At 40.3% G+C, this 15,931-nt stretch overlaps 1 protein-coding gene across 1 annotated transcript in view; it reads right to left on the reverse strand.

Annotated features, from left to right (window-relative positions):
* Positions 1-1,858: 1,858 nt before the first annotated feature.
* VWDE (von Willebrand factor D and EGF domains) overlaps positions 1,859-15,931 on the reverse strand; it is a 31,896-nt gene continuing 17,823 nt past the window's right edge. Inside the window, exons 13-29 of the mRNA XM_054384820.1 lie at positions 15,531-15,635; positions 15,065-15,179; positions 13,956-14,206; positions 13,619-13,838; positions 12,592-12,729; positions 11,944-12,006; positions 9,778-10,455; positions 9,354-9,449; positions 9,174-9,269; positions 7,167-7,262; positions 5,951-6,046; positions 5,527-5,622; positions 4,965-5,060; positions 4,778-4,873; positions 3,438-3,533; positions 2,813-2,916; positions 1,859-1,879 (exon numbers count right to left, since the gene is read on the reverse strand). Coding sequence (XP_054240795.1) covers positions 1,859-1,879; positions 2,813-2,916; positions 3,438-3,533; positions 4,778-4,873; positions 4,965-5,060; positions 5,527-5,622; positions 5,951-6,046; positions 7,167-7,262; positions 9,174-9,269; positions 9,354-9,449; positions 9,778-10,455; positions 11,944-12,006; positions 12,592-12,729; positions 13,619-13,838; positions 13,956-14,206; positions 15,065-15,179; positions 15,531-15,635 — 2,463 coding nt within the window. The remainder of the gene's footprint in view (positions 1,880-2,812; positions 2,917-3,437; positions 3,534-4,777; positions 4,874-4,964; positions 5,061-5,526; positions 5,623-5,950; positions 6,047-7,166; positions 7,263-9,173; positions 9,270-9,353; positions 9,450-9,777; positions 10,456-11,943; positions 12,007-12,591; positions 12,730-13,618; positions 13,839-13,955; positions 14,207-15,064; positions 15,180-15,530; positions 15,636-15,931) is intronic.

Raw genomic sequence — 15,931 nt, forward strand, 5'->3', positions numbered from 1 at the left:
TGAATGGAGGGTTGCAGAAACTCATTAACCAAAGTACTATTAACAGATGTTATCTCTCTCTTTAGCACACCACCTCAAACTGACAGGTGGAATGGGGGTTATTACAATACGAGATGATGTGATATTGGTGTGTTTGCATTTTCAAACATTTTCAGAACCCTGTGTATTCAAAGCGTCTTCCTGAGGCACCAGTTCCAATAGCTCGTCAAGGCTTTGTTCAGAGCAATCTTTGTGAGTTGTGAGAATGGAAATGGTTCTAGGTAGAGTAGGTCTTAAATAACACAACAGTTCCCAGAAGGTCAGGCTATTAGCCACTTGGATGTTGTATTAAAAAAAAAAACTATGGAAACACCAAAACTTAAAATGCAAGTGGGAAATTGAAAAAAAAATGTTAAATATACCAGTTAGGCACTTGGAAGTCCATCAGGTATCATTCTGGAACAATGCACTACTCTCAGAACACCATCTTACTCTGCAAAATTACTATCAAAAGGTGAGGAGAAATCTAGGCACAGGGCTGCCACTGGCTATGGTTTGGCAACCAGCATCCCACAGTGGTAGTAAACAGCAAAATGAGCTCCATTTTCCTCCTGCTCTGAATGGGTTTATGTAAATTAAATACTGCTGTGGAGAACAGGAAGTGATGCTGTTTATTTTTGTTTATAAACAAAACAAAACAAGAAAATCTCCCCAAAACACCCCCAAAACAAGACAAAACTGTAAACTTCAATGGTTTGGCTAAAGGGATGTTTGTGTCTATTACCAGAACTCAGCTGGTTGCAGCAGGAACTGCAATGTCTTCTGCAGCTCTAGAGGAAGAAGATGGTTGTTCTCTGTAGGAAACTTCAGAAAAACAGGGATTTTATTTGTTCAAAAACTGTCAGGCAGCTGGTAGGTGCTAACAGTTCATTGGAGATGGAAAAAAACTCCTCTGTGACAGCTCTACAAACACTTTCTGATTTGATGTATGGAGATGGCACGATGTATGGCAAGTTCTTCCTCTTAGTAGGTCATATTTTAAGATTCGGCACAGCTAAAAGCATTGTCAAATTTATCTAAGAGACTTGGGGATCAAATTTCCTCATGTTACAGAGGGCCACCTCAAACAGGGCATAAAACAGGACACGGGAATCATTTAGGAGCTGGGCACTCACCAGCATGAGCGTAGTAAGTAATGAAGTCAAAACAGAAGAGTTGGTACCTTGCTACAAAGGCTTGCCATAGATAAACCACAATTATTCTGCATCTGTTTGTGAATAAGACCTGCAGCCCTGCCTCCATTTTGAGTAGCCATGCCTTGGTTTAGGTTGCCCCTCCTTCCTCACTACTAGCCTGTCATTATAACAAGCTGATAGAAATACAAAGGAAAGAAGAAAAAAAAACAGTTCTGCTTTTGTTCTGTACACAGCCAATTAATATCTATGTAAACAATGCTTAAAATCAGAAAGTACCATTCACAGGTGATGGAAGTGCTGCCTTCCTTCCTAGAGACATTCAGCAGCTATCACAATCTTATTCCCACAATGGAAGCCTGGTAGTCTAGATGACTACAGCAACAAACTGCAGCATTTTGGGTTTGCATCCTTCATCTAATTTGTGAGCCCAGTGAAGAATCAGAGGGGTCGGGTTTGTGCATGAGGTAGCAAAAAAAATTAAAGAAATATACATATGTTTTGACTACAAAACTGTCATTTTGAAGCACACCAAAACTCGTGACTGCAATACAAAGCTTTAAAAATAATGCTCCTGGAGATTCCTTTCATTTAAATAAACTCCATGATTGCCTTCAACCCTCTTGCTATTTTTAAGTCTCACACATCCTTGCAGCATGGCAATTTAATTGATACACATCTTCTCTTCAACCACGATGCCTTTGTACCTTGAAGAGAAAAAGAAATGAATGTTAAAAGATACTTTAATGGTGCAGACTGGTTTTGTGCTAGTTTAAGAAACAACTTTAATGAATCTCTGCTTTCCTGACATGCAGAAACACAGGGCTGAAATTCTGCTGGCACCAGAGAAGTGTCTAAGTGAAGAGAAGAAACATCACAGGTGATGCTGAATATTAGGTTTAGTTTGGATATTAGAAGGAACTTCTTCACTGAAAGGAAAAAGATACAGAGATGTGGTGCTGAGGGACATGGTTTAGTACCAGACGGAAGAAAAATAGAATCTTTTCTACTTCAGACATCAAAGTTGTAATGGAATGTTTAAATTACATCAGTGAATGACTGTCAGCCTCCAAGCAAAGGAATCCAACAGAAGATTATGTGACAAAACATGGTCATCATTCACTACAGTGCAAAAAAGCGAAGGTGTTCCCAAAGTCACATGTGGGGTAAGGAATGTTTGTGTAAAACAGGAATGAAGTCAGTGATGTTGTAGTTATTTAGCTGACAGAGATCAGGGCTTGACTTGGTGCAATCTAAAAAAGTCAGCAGTGGGAAAATCTTCCCCAAAACAGGACCAGCTGCTGGAAAAAAGAATGGTGGTTGTTACAATATGGATTGGACTAGATGACCTTTAGGGGTCTCTTCCAACCCAAGCCATTCTATGATTCAGTTATCAAATCCTGCTGCAGCTGTGCAGGGAGTGATGAGATAATCAGCCAGAAAGGAAATTTACTCTGGGTGTTGGTACCAACTCTGCAAGTATTAGAGCCTAGGAATTACTGGAATAGCTCTTAGGAATGTTACCAGTTTTCCCTCACTGGAGGCTGAAAGAAGAGATTAGGCAAACAATTTTGGTATATTTCATGGTGCTTCGTTGGACCAGGGTGCACTAGACAATGATGTCTTGACTCTGCATGTACCTGAATTTTCCTCCCACAGAGGACTCCAGTATAGCCAGGACGACATGAGCAGACATTGGGCATTACACACTTGCCTCCAAACAGGCACTTCTGGTGGCACACAGCTAAAACAAGAGGGAGATATGTGGCTTTATTCATGAAAACAGCTTGGTGAAGGAAAAGTGACTGTCATCTCTATTTACTTTTCTGCCTGCTTGTAGGAACTGACAACTTGGCAGGTACTGTCACAGGGGAACAGCTCTCAGCGTAAGGAGGCTTCACAGCCATGTGGCCAACTCATGCAAAGATGTAGAGTTAACAGAGAAACATGCTGAGGGTATGAATGAAACTGATAGGGCCATGAGCAGGGTGTTTTTTAGCAAATCCCACTGTTCCAATCTATGACAGTGGCTTCTCAGCAATGCCCAGTGTTAGAGTAAGCCACTGCATACCAATGACCACGCTCCCAGGCCTCCATCATATTCCAGAGGATTTCAGATGGGCAGAGGAATCTCTACACATTATCCTGCCTTTGACACAGTTTGAGTTAAAATACAACCAAGGTATAGGAATTCCAGGCACTGTGCATTGCTGAAACATTCTTAATGTGCTGAAGCAAGAGGTTTACAGGTCACATCATTCTTACCTGTTTGACACTGGATTCCTTCCCACTGTGGAGGACAATGACACGTACTGGGTCCAATACACTCCCCACCATTCTTACATTCCTGAAGACAGATTGCTGCACAAACATCATCACAAAGTTTGGTTATATCCCAAGTGATTCCTTTTAGCTGTTATTTACATTTCAGAAAGCCTACAGGAGGCTGAGTGCTTTCCATACACAAGTGTCACATCATCTTCACTGGAAAGCTACCTAAGATCAATGGATGTTCAAGAAGAGAGGCAACTAGAAACAAAGAGCCTGACAGCCACAGAAAGCTTTGAGGTGTTCTGATGCATCACAGATTGCTACAAAATCCTGAAATACTGAATCAAGTCAGCACCACTAAATAGTTTTGCTTTTTCCAAATTTTCCTGTCTAAACCCCATACCTTAGTGAGAGACCTCATGAACATTTGGATCCAAAGTTATTTTCTATGACCCATTTTCCTGTACATTTGCCCCTGCTTACTAAAGCCATAATTTCAATCATTGTTATTTCTGATTGGTTAACTGCTTATCTGATAAACACATCTCTCTTCCACCGTGTCCAAGAATATCTCACTCCTTTCAACACAGGCAATATATTTTTTTGGTAAAACTTTCCAATAATTGCAAAAAGCAATAGAGGAAAATTTGTTTTCCCTCCATGCTATTAGAGAGCTCCTTGGCTATATCATTCCCTGAGCCTCGGGTGGGTGGTGTCACAGATACTTAACTCTTTATTGGATTTCTACCACCCATCCCCACACTGATTTTCATGCAGACCCTGCTTTTATCCACGCCGTCACATTTTATTTATGCACCTTCAATACCTTTGTTAAGATACGTGACCCACAGCTGTGCTACCATCACAGGCTTATTTCTACCATTCCTAAACAGCTTGTGTCCATTCCATCTTCTATTCCCATCATTTCCTACTACATTTCCACAGTTCTCCAATCTCTTACTGTACTTCTTTTTCTATTATATCTGCTTTTATGTCCTACAGCACAAATTGAAATCCTTTCACCTCCTGACTCAGCTCTCTGCAGAAGTACAGAGGTTTTTTATTTAGACAAGAATGGAGAAAGAAACAAATATTATTTGCTGTATAAGAATTTTAAAGATACTTTGGTGCATGACTTAGTGAAAGAAATGCATGGTATTACTTCCCCCTCCTAATTTTTGCTGCCGAGTTACAGACCATTATTTTTGCAATGTGTGATGTATATTCTTGAGTTCTTTGGCACTAAGTTCGTATTTACTTGTGTAGACAGAGCTGTCCTTTAGTAACATCCCACTTTGAAGGTATGGTTCTCCTGTTAACTACAAGCTACTTACGTGTGTTACATCTTTTTCCTCTCCATCCCGAAGGACAAGAGCAAACGTTTGGCCCTACACACCTTCCTCCATTCATGCACCTTGGCTCACAGACACCTTAAAGATCAAAACCACAAATATATTTACCAGATTGTAGAACAATTTATTGGTTGCTTTCAGATCCTGGCAGGATTTTAAACACTCTTACTTTTTTCACATCTTCTGCCCGTGTACCCATCAGGACAAGTGCAGACATTATTTCTTACGCAGTGGCCACCATTCTTACACGGCGGGCTGCAGACAGCTAGAAGACACAAACAGGAGGAAAAGGCTGTAGTTTGCTTTTTGTTTGGCAGTGACAGACTTCTAGGAAACAAGGGTGCAACATGAAAATTCTTACAGTTGATACAGACATTCAGCACTATCAGGCCTGTGTCACATTGCCTATGTCAGTAGTAAAGACAAAATCAGATAAAAAAGGGTCAAGGCTGGTAACTTTATGTGTACACAAATAACCAGACTACATAGAGAGTGGAAATGGTTGAACACTGCTCAAAAGTTGAGTGGCAGACAAGGGACTTTTGAGTCTCCTTTCTCCTTGGACATTCACTGAATCAGCCATAAAATCTACAAAATAATGTAATCTCTGTTTTGCACCACTTCTCAGGTAAGTTCACTTGAGTGTAAACTTCGTGTCTTATGAAGACAATGTTTTGTCACAGATTTCCCTTTAGTGGCAGCTAAGAGGGGAGAAAAGGAAAAAAAATTACCATTCTGACACTGGGCACCGAAGAATCCATGCAGACAGAGGCAAACATCTGGCTTAGTACAGGAACCACCATTGAGACAAACAGGATCACACTTTGCTGCAGAAACAGGGTCAGGAAGAGCAGGAAGCATGACATCCAAATAAAGGCTATAAAATATGTCTTTCTGTTGCAAGGACAGGAATTAAATAACTAAGACAACTGCAGGTAACACCATTCACATCAAATCAAATCTTTAACAAAGATTTTCAGATCAGCATTAGACTTTCTAGGGGTGCTGCAGAACTAACATGCAGAGAGAAGAGGGGATGTGGGGGCTCTAAGTAGCTGCCCATCACTGCTGTCTGAGTTTCATGATGCCCAATCTCAAACTATGGGAGGCCCTACGGATGTCCTCCCAGGAACATGGGAGTCATAGGAGTGTTACCTGTACTGCAGGTAGGTCCATACCATCCGGGTTTACACTGGCAGGTGTCTGGAGTAAGACATTCACCACCATTTTCACAGTGTCTGTTGCAAATCACTACCATCCAAGAAGTCAGGCAAAAATAAAGGGGAAAAGGGAGGGGGAGGTGGGGAGGGGCAGAGAGAGAAAGAGATATGCTACAGATTATGCTTGATTTATTTTTCAGATCTTTCCCAAATATTAACACTGGAAATAACATACTATTCCACTAGTTGCAGAGGGTTAATCCAGTTTCCAAGCCATAAAACACTAACATCAGACTATAAAGGTAAATAAAATGTATTTATCTGTGGTCTGGATATATTCAGTGGTAAAAATATAGTAAATTTCAAATAAGCTCTAAACAAAACAGGGAATTCAATACTAAGAGACAAATGGACCACATTACATGATGGGTTTGATGGACTCCAAGTGAAAGTTCCCTCAAGTCACTGAACTTCAGTCCATCACTTCAGCAAGTACAGTTGCATGCATAGAGTGACATGAGACTAACAAGCAAAGACAGTAAAATATCATCACTATGGAAACATAAATCACTTCTTCAGGACAACACCTTATCCTCTTTGGTATTGCTTAACAAAGGGCAGGGGTGCCCTAAATTTGGAGTTGCCAAAGTGCAACATGTAGAATTTGGTATGTAAAAGATAATATAGAAAAGATTAATTTCAATTTTGCAGCTATGATCACAGCAAATTTTCCCATTTTTATGCCAGGTTAAAAAAAAAAAAAGGAAAAAAAGACCCCATGATGTGGACCTGAATTAAGTTTTCCTGTACCCCAGTTCTAACCCACCACTCACTGATGCCAACTTCTAACTGTACTCCAGCATCTAACCAAAATAAGATGACAGAAGTTAAAAAGGTGTAAGGACATATTAAATATCTGCTTCTCCTGAAGGCAGAATCACACTTGCAAAGTGCTCAATGTTTTCACATCAAGAATCATAAGCTATTTGCAATTTCTACAGTATGTTATGTTCTCAGTGTTATGTGCAAATACTACCCAACTGATGTTTGAAACGCCCAAGTGTGGGAGCCTTCAAAGAGGCACAGCTATTATGATGTCAGTTACTAGCACTAGACAGACTACACTGAAAATTGAAACCATAATTTGCTTTCTCACTCCTAAAGAACAGCAGAACTATTCTGTATCCTTCCATTGTGCTTTTTTTGCTTACTTGTGTCACATCTTGGTCCCACAAAACCATATGGGCAGGTGCAGAGATTTCTGGCCAAGCATGTGCCTCCATTTTGACAGGGTGGTTGACAATGTACTGCAGATACAGAATTATGTTGTTCAAGAAATTACCTCTAGAAAAATGCATGGATTGGTTATGCTTTAGAAAAAGGGGAATGTTAATAACTGACAGTCAGCAAAGAACTGGAAATAAAATAAGGAGATGTATGCAATGCATTCTGACAAGAATAAGTAACAAGAACTTATTCTAAGGGAGTACACAGCAGTGGAGGTCACCTTGAAGTAATCTGATAGAGCTTCCAAACAGCACATCCCATTCTTTGGGATTGTTTAGCTAAGAGGCATCTACATTCACTGTAAAAGCTGAATTTAGGAATATCCAGTTACAAACAACACTCACAGAGCATATACAGGCTGGGTGCAGAGTGGGTTGAGAGCAGCTCTGAAGAAACAGACTTGGGTGTCTTGATGGATGAGTTGCTCAACATGAGCTGGCAGGGCACTCATGCAGCCCAGAGAGCAAATCGTATCCTAGGCTGCATCAAGAGGAATGTGGTCAGCAGGGCAATGGAGGGGATTCTGCCCTTTACTCTGCTGTTGTGAGATCCCACCTAGAATACTGCATCTAGTTCTGGTATCCCCATCACAAGAAGGGCACAGAGCTGTTGGGAGCTGTGGAGCTGTTGTAGTGAATCCAGAGGAGGGCCACAAAGATGATCCAAGGGCTGGAGTTGCTCTGCCATAGGATTGTCTGAGGGAGCTGGGGGGTTGTTCAGCCTAGAGAAGACTCTGGGGGGACCTCATAGCTGCCTTCCAATACCTGAAGGGATCCTATAGGGAGGCTAGAGAGGGACTACCACAAGAGGGAATGGTTTTAAGCTGAGGGAGAGTAAGTTTAAACTGGATCTTAGGAAGAAGTTCTGCAGTACGAGAGCAGTGGGACTCTGGAACAGGCTGCCCAGGGAGGCTGAGGATGCTCCTCTCTGGGAGTGTTCAAGGCCAGGTAGGATGAGACCTTGAGCAGCTGCATCTAGTTCAGAGGCATCCCTGCCCATGGTGGGGAGGTTGGAGTAGATGATCTCTAAGGTCCCTTCCAACCTAGGCCATTCTGTGATTCTGTATTTTAAAAAAGTTGGGTGTATACCAACATGTTACTTGGAGTTCTGTTAAAGGAAAATGAACACACCTCTGCTGTCACAACGATCAGTCACAGTATCACAGAATTGTAAGGGTGGGAAGGGACTTCTGGAGATCATGTAGTTCAACCCCACTGCCAGAGCAGGTTCACCTAGAGTAGGCTACACAGGAACGTATCCAGCTGGGTTTTCGATGACTTCAGAAATGGAGACTCCACAACCTTTCTGGGCAACCTGTTTCAGTGCTCCACCACTCCGAATGTGAAGAAGTGCCTCCTCATGTTTAGATGCAACTTCCTATGATAAAGTTTGTGCCCATTACCTCTCGTCCTGTTGCTGGGCATTACTGAAAAAAGACTGGCCCCATCCTCCTGACACCACCCTTTAAGTATTTATAAGCATCGATAAGATCCCCTCTCAGTCTTCTCTTCAGGCTAAAAAGCTCTGAGTTTGTCAGCCTTTCTTTGTAAGACAGATGTTCCAGCCCTTTGCTGTACCCTCTCAAGCAGTTCCCTGCCCTTGAATTGGGGAGCCCAGAACAGGACACAATACTCCAGATGAGGTTTCACCATGGCAGAATAGAGGGGGAGGAGAGCCTTTCTCGACATGCTGGCCACACTCTTCTTCATGCACCCCAGGACACCACTGGTCTTGGCCACAAGGCACACTGCTGGCTCATGGTCATCCTGTTGTTCACCAGGACTCCCAGGTCTTTTTCCACAGAGCTGCTTTTCAGCAGGTCAGCACCCATCATACTGATACATGAGGTTATTCCTCCCTAGGTACAGGAAGTTATTTACAGGAACCTTTGGGTATTTATAGACTCGAAAGTGAAAAAATATTCTGTTTACCTTCTTCACAAGCAGGGCCACTGTATCCTGGCAGACATTCACAGACATTGGGCTTAACGCACTTCCCATGGTTTTTGCATTCAGGTCCGCATAGAGCTGTGCAAAAAATCAACAGTGATCTTCCAAGCATGAATTTGTTGCTGAGGGTTATCACAGGCTACATCAAAATGCCATACTCACCAGCCTGGCAGTTAGAACCAGCATAACCAGGCTTGCATTTGCAAATATTGGGTGCCACACACTCCATATTTTTGCCACATGTTTGCCTGCATCTTGCTGAAAGACAATGGAGAAAACAAAGGAATAAAGAAAATGCAAGTGCCTTTCAGCACAACTATGCCTCACCCAACAGAATGAACAATTCACATAGAACCCATTAGGTCCCTGCCCATAAGTGAGGAGCCTGAGAGACATCAGAAAAAAATATTTCTAAGTGCCTCCATACAACTAAAAGCATGTGGGCTATGCCAATATTAATAATGAAAATGAGAAAATTCAATACCCTGTGCATTTCACTGATCACACAGTAGCAGTGCACTTTAAAGTTATAAAGATGTCACAAGAATCTTTTCTGCCAAGCATTTAGTGCAGTTATTTGTGATACCTTTGCAAGTGAAGCCATCTCCGTAATAGCCATACGGACAACGACCACACTTGACCCTTCCATCCTGACTGGGCTCACAAGGGACGCCAGGAAAACAAGGTAAATCAGAACAGGTTACTGGTTGAGGAGTCACTATTTCACTCAGTTCTTCAGGAAGCATTTTCGGTGGGACAGTGACTTCAACAAGACGAAAAGGTAAAGGACTTGCTTTGTGCTTGGCTAAGAGGTGCTGAACTCTGTGAGCATTTCCACCTTTGAACACTTTGCTTGGCAAAGAAACCACTTTGCTTGTATTTGTTCCTCTGTTAGAAGCCTTTCTGCTGGTATCAACATAGCTGTAGGCCCCAGTTTGTGCCCTTGCTTTCTTCTCAGGTGATACAGCATAGCTCCTTGAAGATGCAGTCATCACAGCAGGTACTGAAGAACTCTCTTCCATGTTAGCAAGGTGACCACTGATGGTGTGGAGCTCATGAGCGATGCTGCCAGTAAGAGCAGGCTGCACAGAAGCACCTCTCTGAGAATTAAGTGGCTTCCAAGCAGTGACTATTTTTACTGTGGAGGCTGGTGGAATGCTGCTACGGATCATTTCTGTAGACACAGACCTCTCAGGGACATCTGTAGAACTGGCACTATGGCTTGAGATGCTTAAAACCTTCTCAAATGATGACTGTAGAAAACCTACAGCACATTAGAAAGAAAGCAGGGGGAAGGGGGAGGTACAGGAATATTATGAGGTCTTTTTTTGCCTTCTGAGGGAATGTTCTGTGAACAGAAAAATGTACATTCTGTGCTTCAGGAAGTTTCTCCATGTGCTACAACTGAATATATGTACACAGTAGAACCTAAATCCTAACTGGCTGAACTGGAGAAGATTATAGCATCCTGACTATGTCCTTTCCTGCCTTCTCTGTGCCATTTTCTTGGCTGGAAGGTAAGGAGAAAGCACCATATATACATATGAGACAGAGAGTGGAGATACGCCCACACTAGGTAAATAAACAGCTTTACTGTCAGAGCAAATTACAGACTCCATATGCTGCTTCCAACTAGGCAACAAAAAGAGAGCTTAAAGATACTGCTTATGGTTCACCAGTAATCAGCCCAGGGTCCAGAAGCAGACATTCAATCACAAGTATGCACATGGTTATGCTTATTAATCTACCATGGAGAGTATTTAGGTGAATAATCCACTACCTTGTAGCATATTTCACCCTCTAAAATCAACTTTCTTGAAGTTTCTGCAGGGGTTTTCTTAGTGCGGTTTCATGTGTTTATATTGCAAACAGAAACTGACTCAGCATCCTCTCTGAAAGGAGTGCAAAGTGGATGATACATTTTTCATACTCTGCCCAGGAAAAGCAGGTGGTCTGGCAGGTTGTGGAAAGGAGTATGGCACTGTAATCCCAGAATGGCAGCATGTCATATATGGGCTTTTAGCATTATAAAGCAGAGAAGGAATGAAACTGGAGGAGATTATCCAATTTAACTTAAGCTTTGTTTCTTTCCCCATTTAGAAGGGTACTAGAAAATGGTCTACGAAAGGTTAAACTTCACTGAATCATATTCCAGAGTACCATCTCCCACCGCTGAAAAGCACACTATTTTACAAACCATGAAGAATTATCCAGAACTGGCAGCAGAGTGAGAGAGATTTCCTCTAACCATTCAGAGATAAAAGGAAAAGACACACTAGAATTTCCTGCAAAGAAAGCCCCAGCAGGCACAGAGCTGGAAATGCCAGCACAGCATTTAGAGTTTTGAAATTAAGATATTCAGTTACCATATCCTTCACCTTTCCTTTGAATTAAAGTATGAGAATGGCATTCAACATAATGCCATAAACTTTTGGTTATCTCATGTAACAGATGTCCCTATCCCCATGTCACCTATTTAATGTCTGTGGTTAGTCACAAAAACAAAGGCAACAATAAGAATGTCATACATCACACTGTCAGCAAAATGACTCAACTGACCTAAGGGATTTGTGGATATTGACATTTCAGTCTCATTTTTCAGATCAGAATTCAGCCCCAGTAATGAATTAGGTTGAGTCAAACTGAAAATTTAAAGTGTGTGACGTTAAACTAACTAGAACCTTTATTTGCCAGCTATATTCTTATCATCATGTGAATCAGAAATTACATTTTCTTCACCAAAAAATATCACCTTTATTCCCTCCAATTTCTCCTGTGGAATCCTTTTTTTCAGCATTAGTGTCTTCAGAGCTTTCTAAAACCAAAAAGATGTGAAGGCACATTAGTCGTTTTGCTGTAACTGCAAGCAAATTACAGAGTTAAAGATTTAGTATATAAAAATAACTCAAAATTAAAAAACAGGTAAGAGTAAAAACTGTTTCTTATAAGTTTTCAATACAGCATTTTAAAAATACAATTTAATCAGTAATTGCATTGTAAAGAAATGTTCAAGCACCTTGTTTGGCAAGTGCCTTGATTTGAGCAAATCAATCTATGTTAAACAAACTAATATAAAAATATTTTGTCACCAATTTTTCATACTATGAAAATAATGTAGAAAAATAAAGTACATTTAATTGTATTCTATTCTGATATCAAAGAATTGGTGTATTTCATAACTATCTGAAAAAGTGTTTTACAGCTACATGACTGAGTGCAGTCTGATGTTGTCATCATCTGAGATCCTGTCCCAGCTGTCAACAGTCAAGAGACACAGTCCTGTTTTGCTAACTACTGAAAACAGTTCTAAGACTCTTAGAAACATGAAGCACAACCAAAGATATTTTACCTAAATGACAGTAAAAATAATAGCATTCTTCTGAAAAACAAATGATTTTACCATAACATGACTTCCCATCTCCTTGCAGATTATTTGGGCATGGACCACAATAGTAAGAACCAAAAGTATTGAAGCAAAACACTCCAGGGAAACACGGACTGGATACACATTCATCTACATCCTCTTGACAATTTTTACCTGCATTGAAATAACAGATTTTTACTTATTTCAGCAATCTTGTATCTCTAGCCTTTGACAGCGTGTCTAGAAAAGATACAATGTATGCAGCTGTCTAAATACAAAAAGGGCATCTAGCAAGTGTGACAAAGATTTCAGTACACCTAAGAAGTACAGCTGAGTAGGTTTGCTATTCACAGTTTTTCAACCTAGGGAAAGAGACCTAATAGCAGCCTTCCAGTTCCTGAAGGGGGCCTACAAGAAGGCTGAAGAGTGACTGTTTACAAAGGCCTGTAAGGATGGGATGAGGGGCAAAGGTTTGAAATTAAAGAAGAGCAGATTTAGATTGGATGTTAGGAACAGGTTCTTTACCGTGAGGGAGGTAGTTTAAACCCATCCTTGGAGATATTCGAGGTCAGGCTCTACAAGGCTCTGAGCAACCTGATCTAGTTGAGGATGTCCCTGGTCTCTGCACAGGGGTTGGACTAGATGGCCTCTGGGGGTCCCTTCCAACCCAAACTATTCTATGACAAGCATCTTGCTTATTATGGAACATGGAGCAAATGGGCTGTAGGGACTATGTGTCTATCTACAGGTATGGGAAGAACCACACTGTAACCAGACTCATCCTTCCTATGTTTAACCACATTGCTGAGTTTATCTCTGCAGATTAAAATAACAGATGCTATCATAATAACTATAAATAATATAACTAAATAAATAATATTCATGCAAGAAAAATCTTGAAGTACATCATACAGCCTTACCACAAGACCATAACATTTCTTCATACTCTAACAGTAAGCTATTTACAGTCAAAAATTTAAAAAAAATAAAAAAGCTGTAGACATAAAAATAGAAACTCCTATTTATCACTAAATGTGATAAGGTAAGTAACATAGCAATCTACCTTGAAGTTCAGGTGGACATTCACAGGAATAGCTGTTTATTCCATCCACACATCTGCCAATACCACATTGGTTAAGTTTGCAGTCATCAATATTCACTTGACAGAGATCACCTTCAAATCCAGCCAGACACACACAAAGGTATCTTCCACTTCCAGGTGGGAAATTTATGTTTGTCACACATGAGCCACTATTTAGGCAATCACATGATTTTACACTGACCTACAAGACATGCCCAATAAGAGAGTTTTCTTTTGTTAATGAGCTAGCAATGAGTTTTGTAATTAGATATCTTAAACATCTTACTAGTAGGTGTCATTTCACTGTAATATTAATTACCTCTATTTCTACCTTAGTCTTTGCATTGCAGTCATCTGTCAAAGAAAATGTTAATTTATGGAGGTTCATTGACACAACTTTCCACAAAAGGAGACCTGATGGGGAAAGACTGGCACCTTCTGGACCAGAATCCAATGTGAAATGAATAGCAGAGCCCTCTGGATCTGAAGCCAAAAACTGATATACAAAATCTTCTCCATAAAAAGTCTGTAGCATACCCTGAAAAGTTTCAAGCACTGGAGGCTGGTTGTCTGCAACAAAGGAGATATTTTCTTCTTTAAAGTTGCAATCTATTTATAAAAGTCAGAAGGAGCATATCTTTCTATTAAGGAAGTCACATGTGATTAATTCTCTTACATTTCAATGGCACAGGAAAAACATTGGATATTTTCATTATAACTGTATCAACATAACCAAGAAATCACCTATTCTCTGCAAGAGCTGGTAAAGATGCAGTGCATCTGTACATAGAAAGAACTCTGAATTTACTGAACTTAACCACTGCATTTTAACTATGCAGAGACAGTTTACAGAGGAAAGTACAGGAAGCCTAAAATTCAGAAGTGATTTGGACTTCCTTTACCAAATGAACAGACACTGCTAAGCAAATCCTTGGGAATGGGCTGCAGTGACTATCCTGGCAAAAACTGAGCACGAGGTGATGGAACAAGTTATTCACTCATTGCTCCTCAGAAAGGTTTCAACCACACACACAATGACTTCCTCATCAGTAAGTCTTAGTCTATTTAGACACCAGCACTGTTGAGCTCTAATCTATTTGGCAGAAATAACTAGAGACTTCTAGAGATATCAGGTGAAAACAAGCAAACAAAACCCCAACACCAGAACAAGTCCTATGAAACAGAGAAGCAGAAGCCCTGGGGAGAGCATGGGTTTTGAAGTTGTGACATAAGAAAGATTTTTCAATTCCTCTTTATGAGGCCTTGAGCAGCTGATTCTAGTTGAGAGGTGTCTCTGCCCAAGACACGGAGGTTGGAGTTGATGATCTCTAAGGTCTCTTCCAACCCTTCTATGATTAAAAAAAAAATCCTGTTTATATAAATTATTTTTATATTATAAAAGTATTAAAAAACAAAACCAAAACTTACTTTCAACAACTGACCAAGTCAGTTTTGACAAATCAGGTCTGCAGAGTAAGCAAGGGCTGGTTGGGTTTGTGTCACCTTCACCATAACAGAGTCCATCTATGTTGCATGTCTTCTCCTTTTAGAGAAAGGATAATGTGATTCTTTGGTTAGCAAACAGTAAATCTAGATGAATTAGTAAAGTGTCAAATAAAATCTGCTCTATTCTGCACTTCCACTAAACAACTGCAGTTGTTTTGAACCCTAAAGAGCTGACAGCATGTTTTATTTTATTTGGTAATCATGTGAAGTGCTTTAGGTTTGATTTTTTAATGTAAAGTTGTAACATCCCAGTTTCTTTTTTTTTTTATGCATGGAAAATCCCTGGTGGAAGCAAGAATAGCAACATTCTGCTGATTTTTCTGTATTGTTTTCTTCCTGGAAAGATGTGTATTTTCATAATAAACATAGAAAGGAACAAAATGCATACCTTTAATGTACATAACCCAGATTCTTGTGGTTCACATATCTGACAGGCTCCATCATATAATATCATTGTTTTAGAGTTGCTATAAATGAATCCATCATTAGAAATCTGCAAAGATGTACAGTTACAATAGATTAACCCATACACTTATCAATATATCACTAGTGTAGGCTGCTAGCATGATCTTCAGCTCATTAATAGACACCTACAATTAGCTGTTTCAGCTCTTGTGACAGTCATCAGAAATCTAATCAATCCTAACAATAAGTCCAGGCAAATATTTGACCAAACACATTGTAGGTGTCTACTTAAGGGTAAATAGAGCTCAGACATTTACCTCACATGGGGATTTGCACACGTAGTCTGGGCTCAACTCAATTTCGTCATAAATGATTTTCATGTCA

Source organism: Indicator indicator, chromosome 11, assembly GCF_027791375.1.
Source record: "Indicator indicator isolate 239-I01 chromosome 11, UM_Iind_1.1, whole genome shotgun sequence".
Classification (NCBI taxonomy): domain Eukaryota; kingdom Metazoa; phylum Chordata; class Aves; order Piciformes; family Indicatoridae; genus Indicator; species Indicator indicator.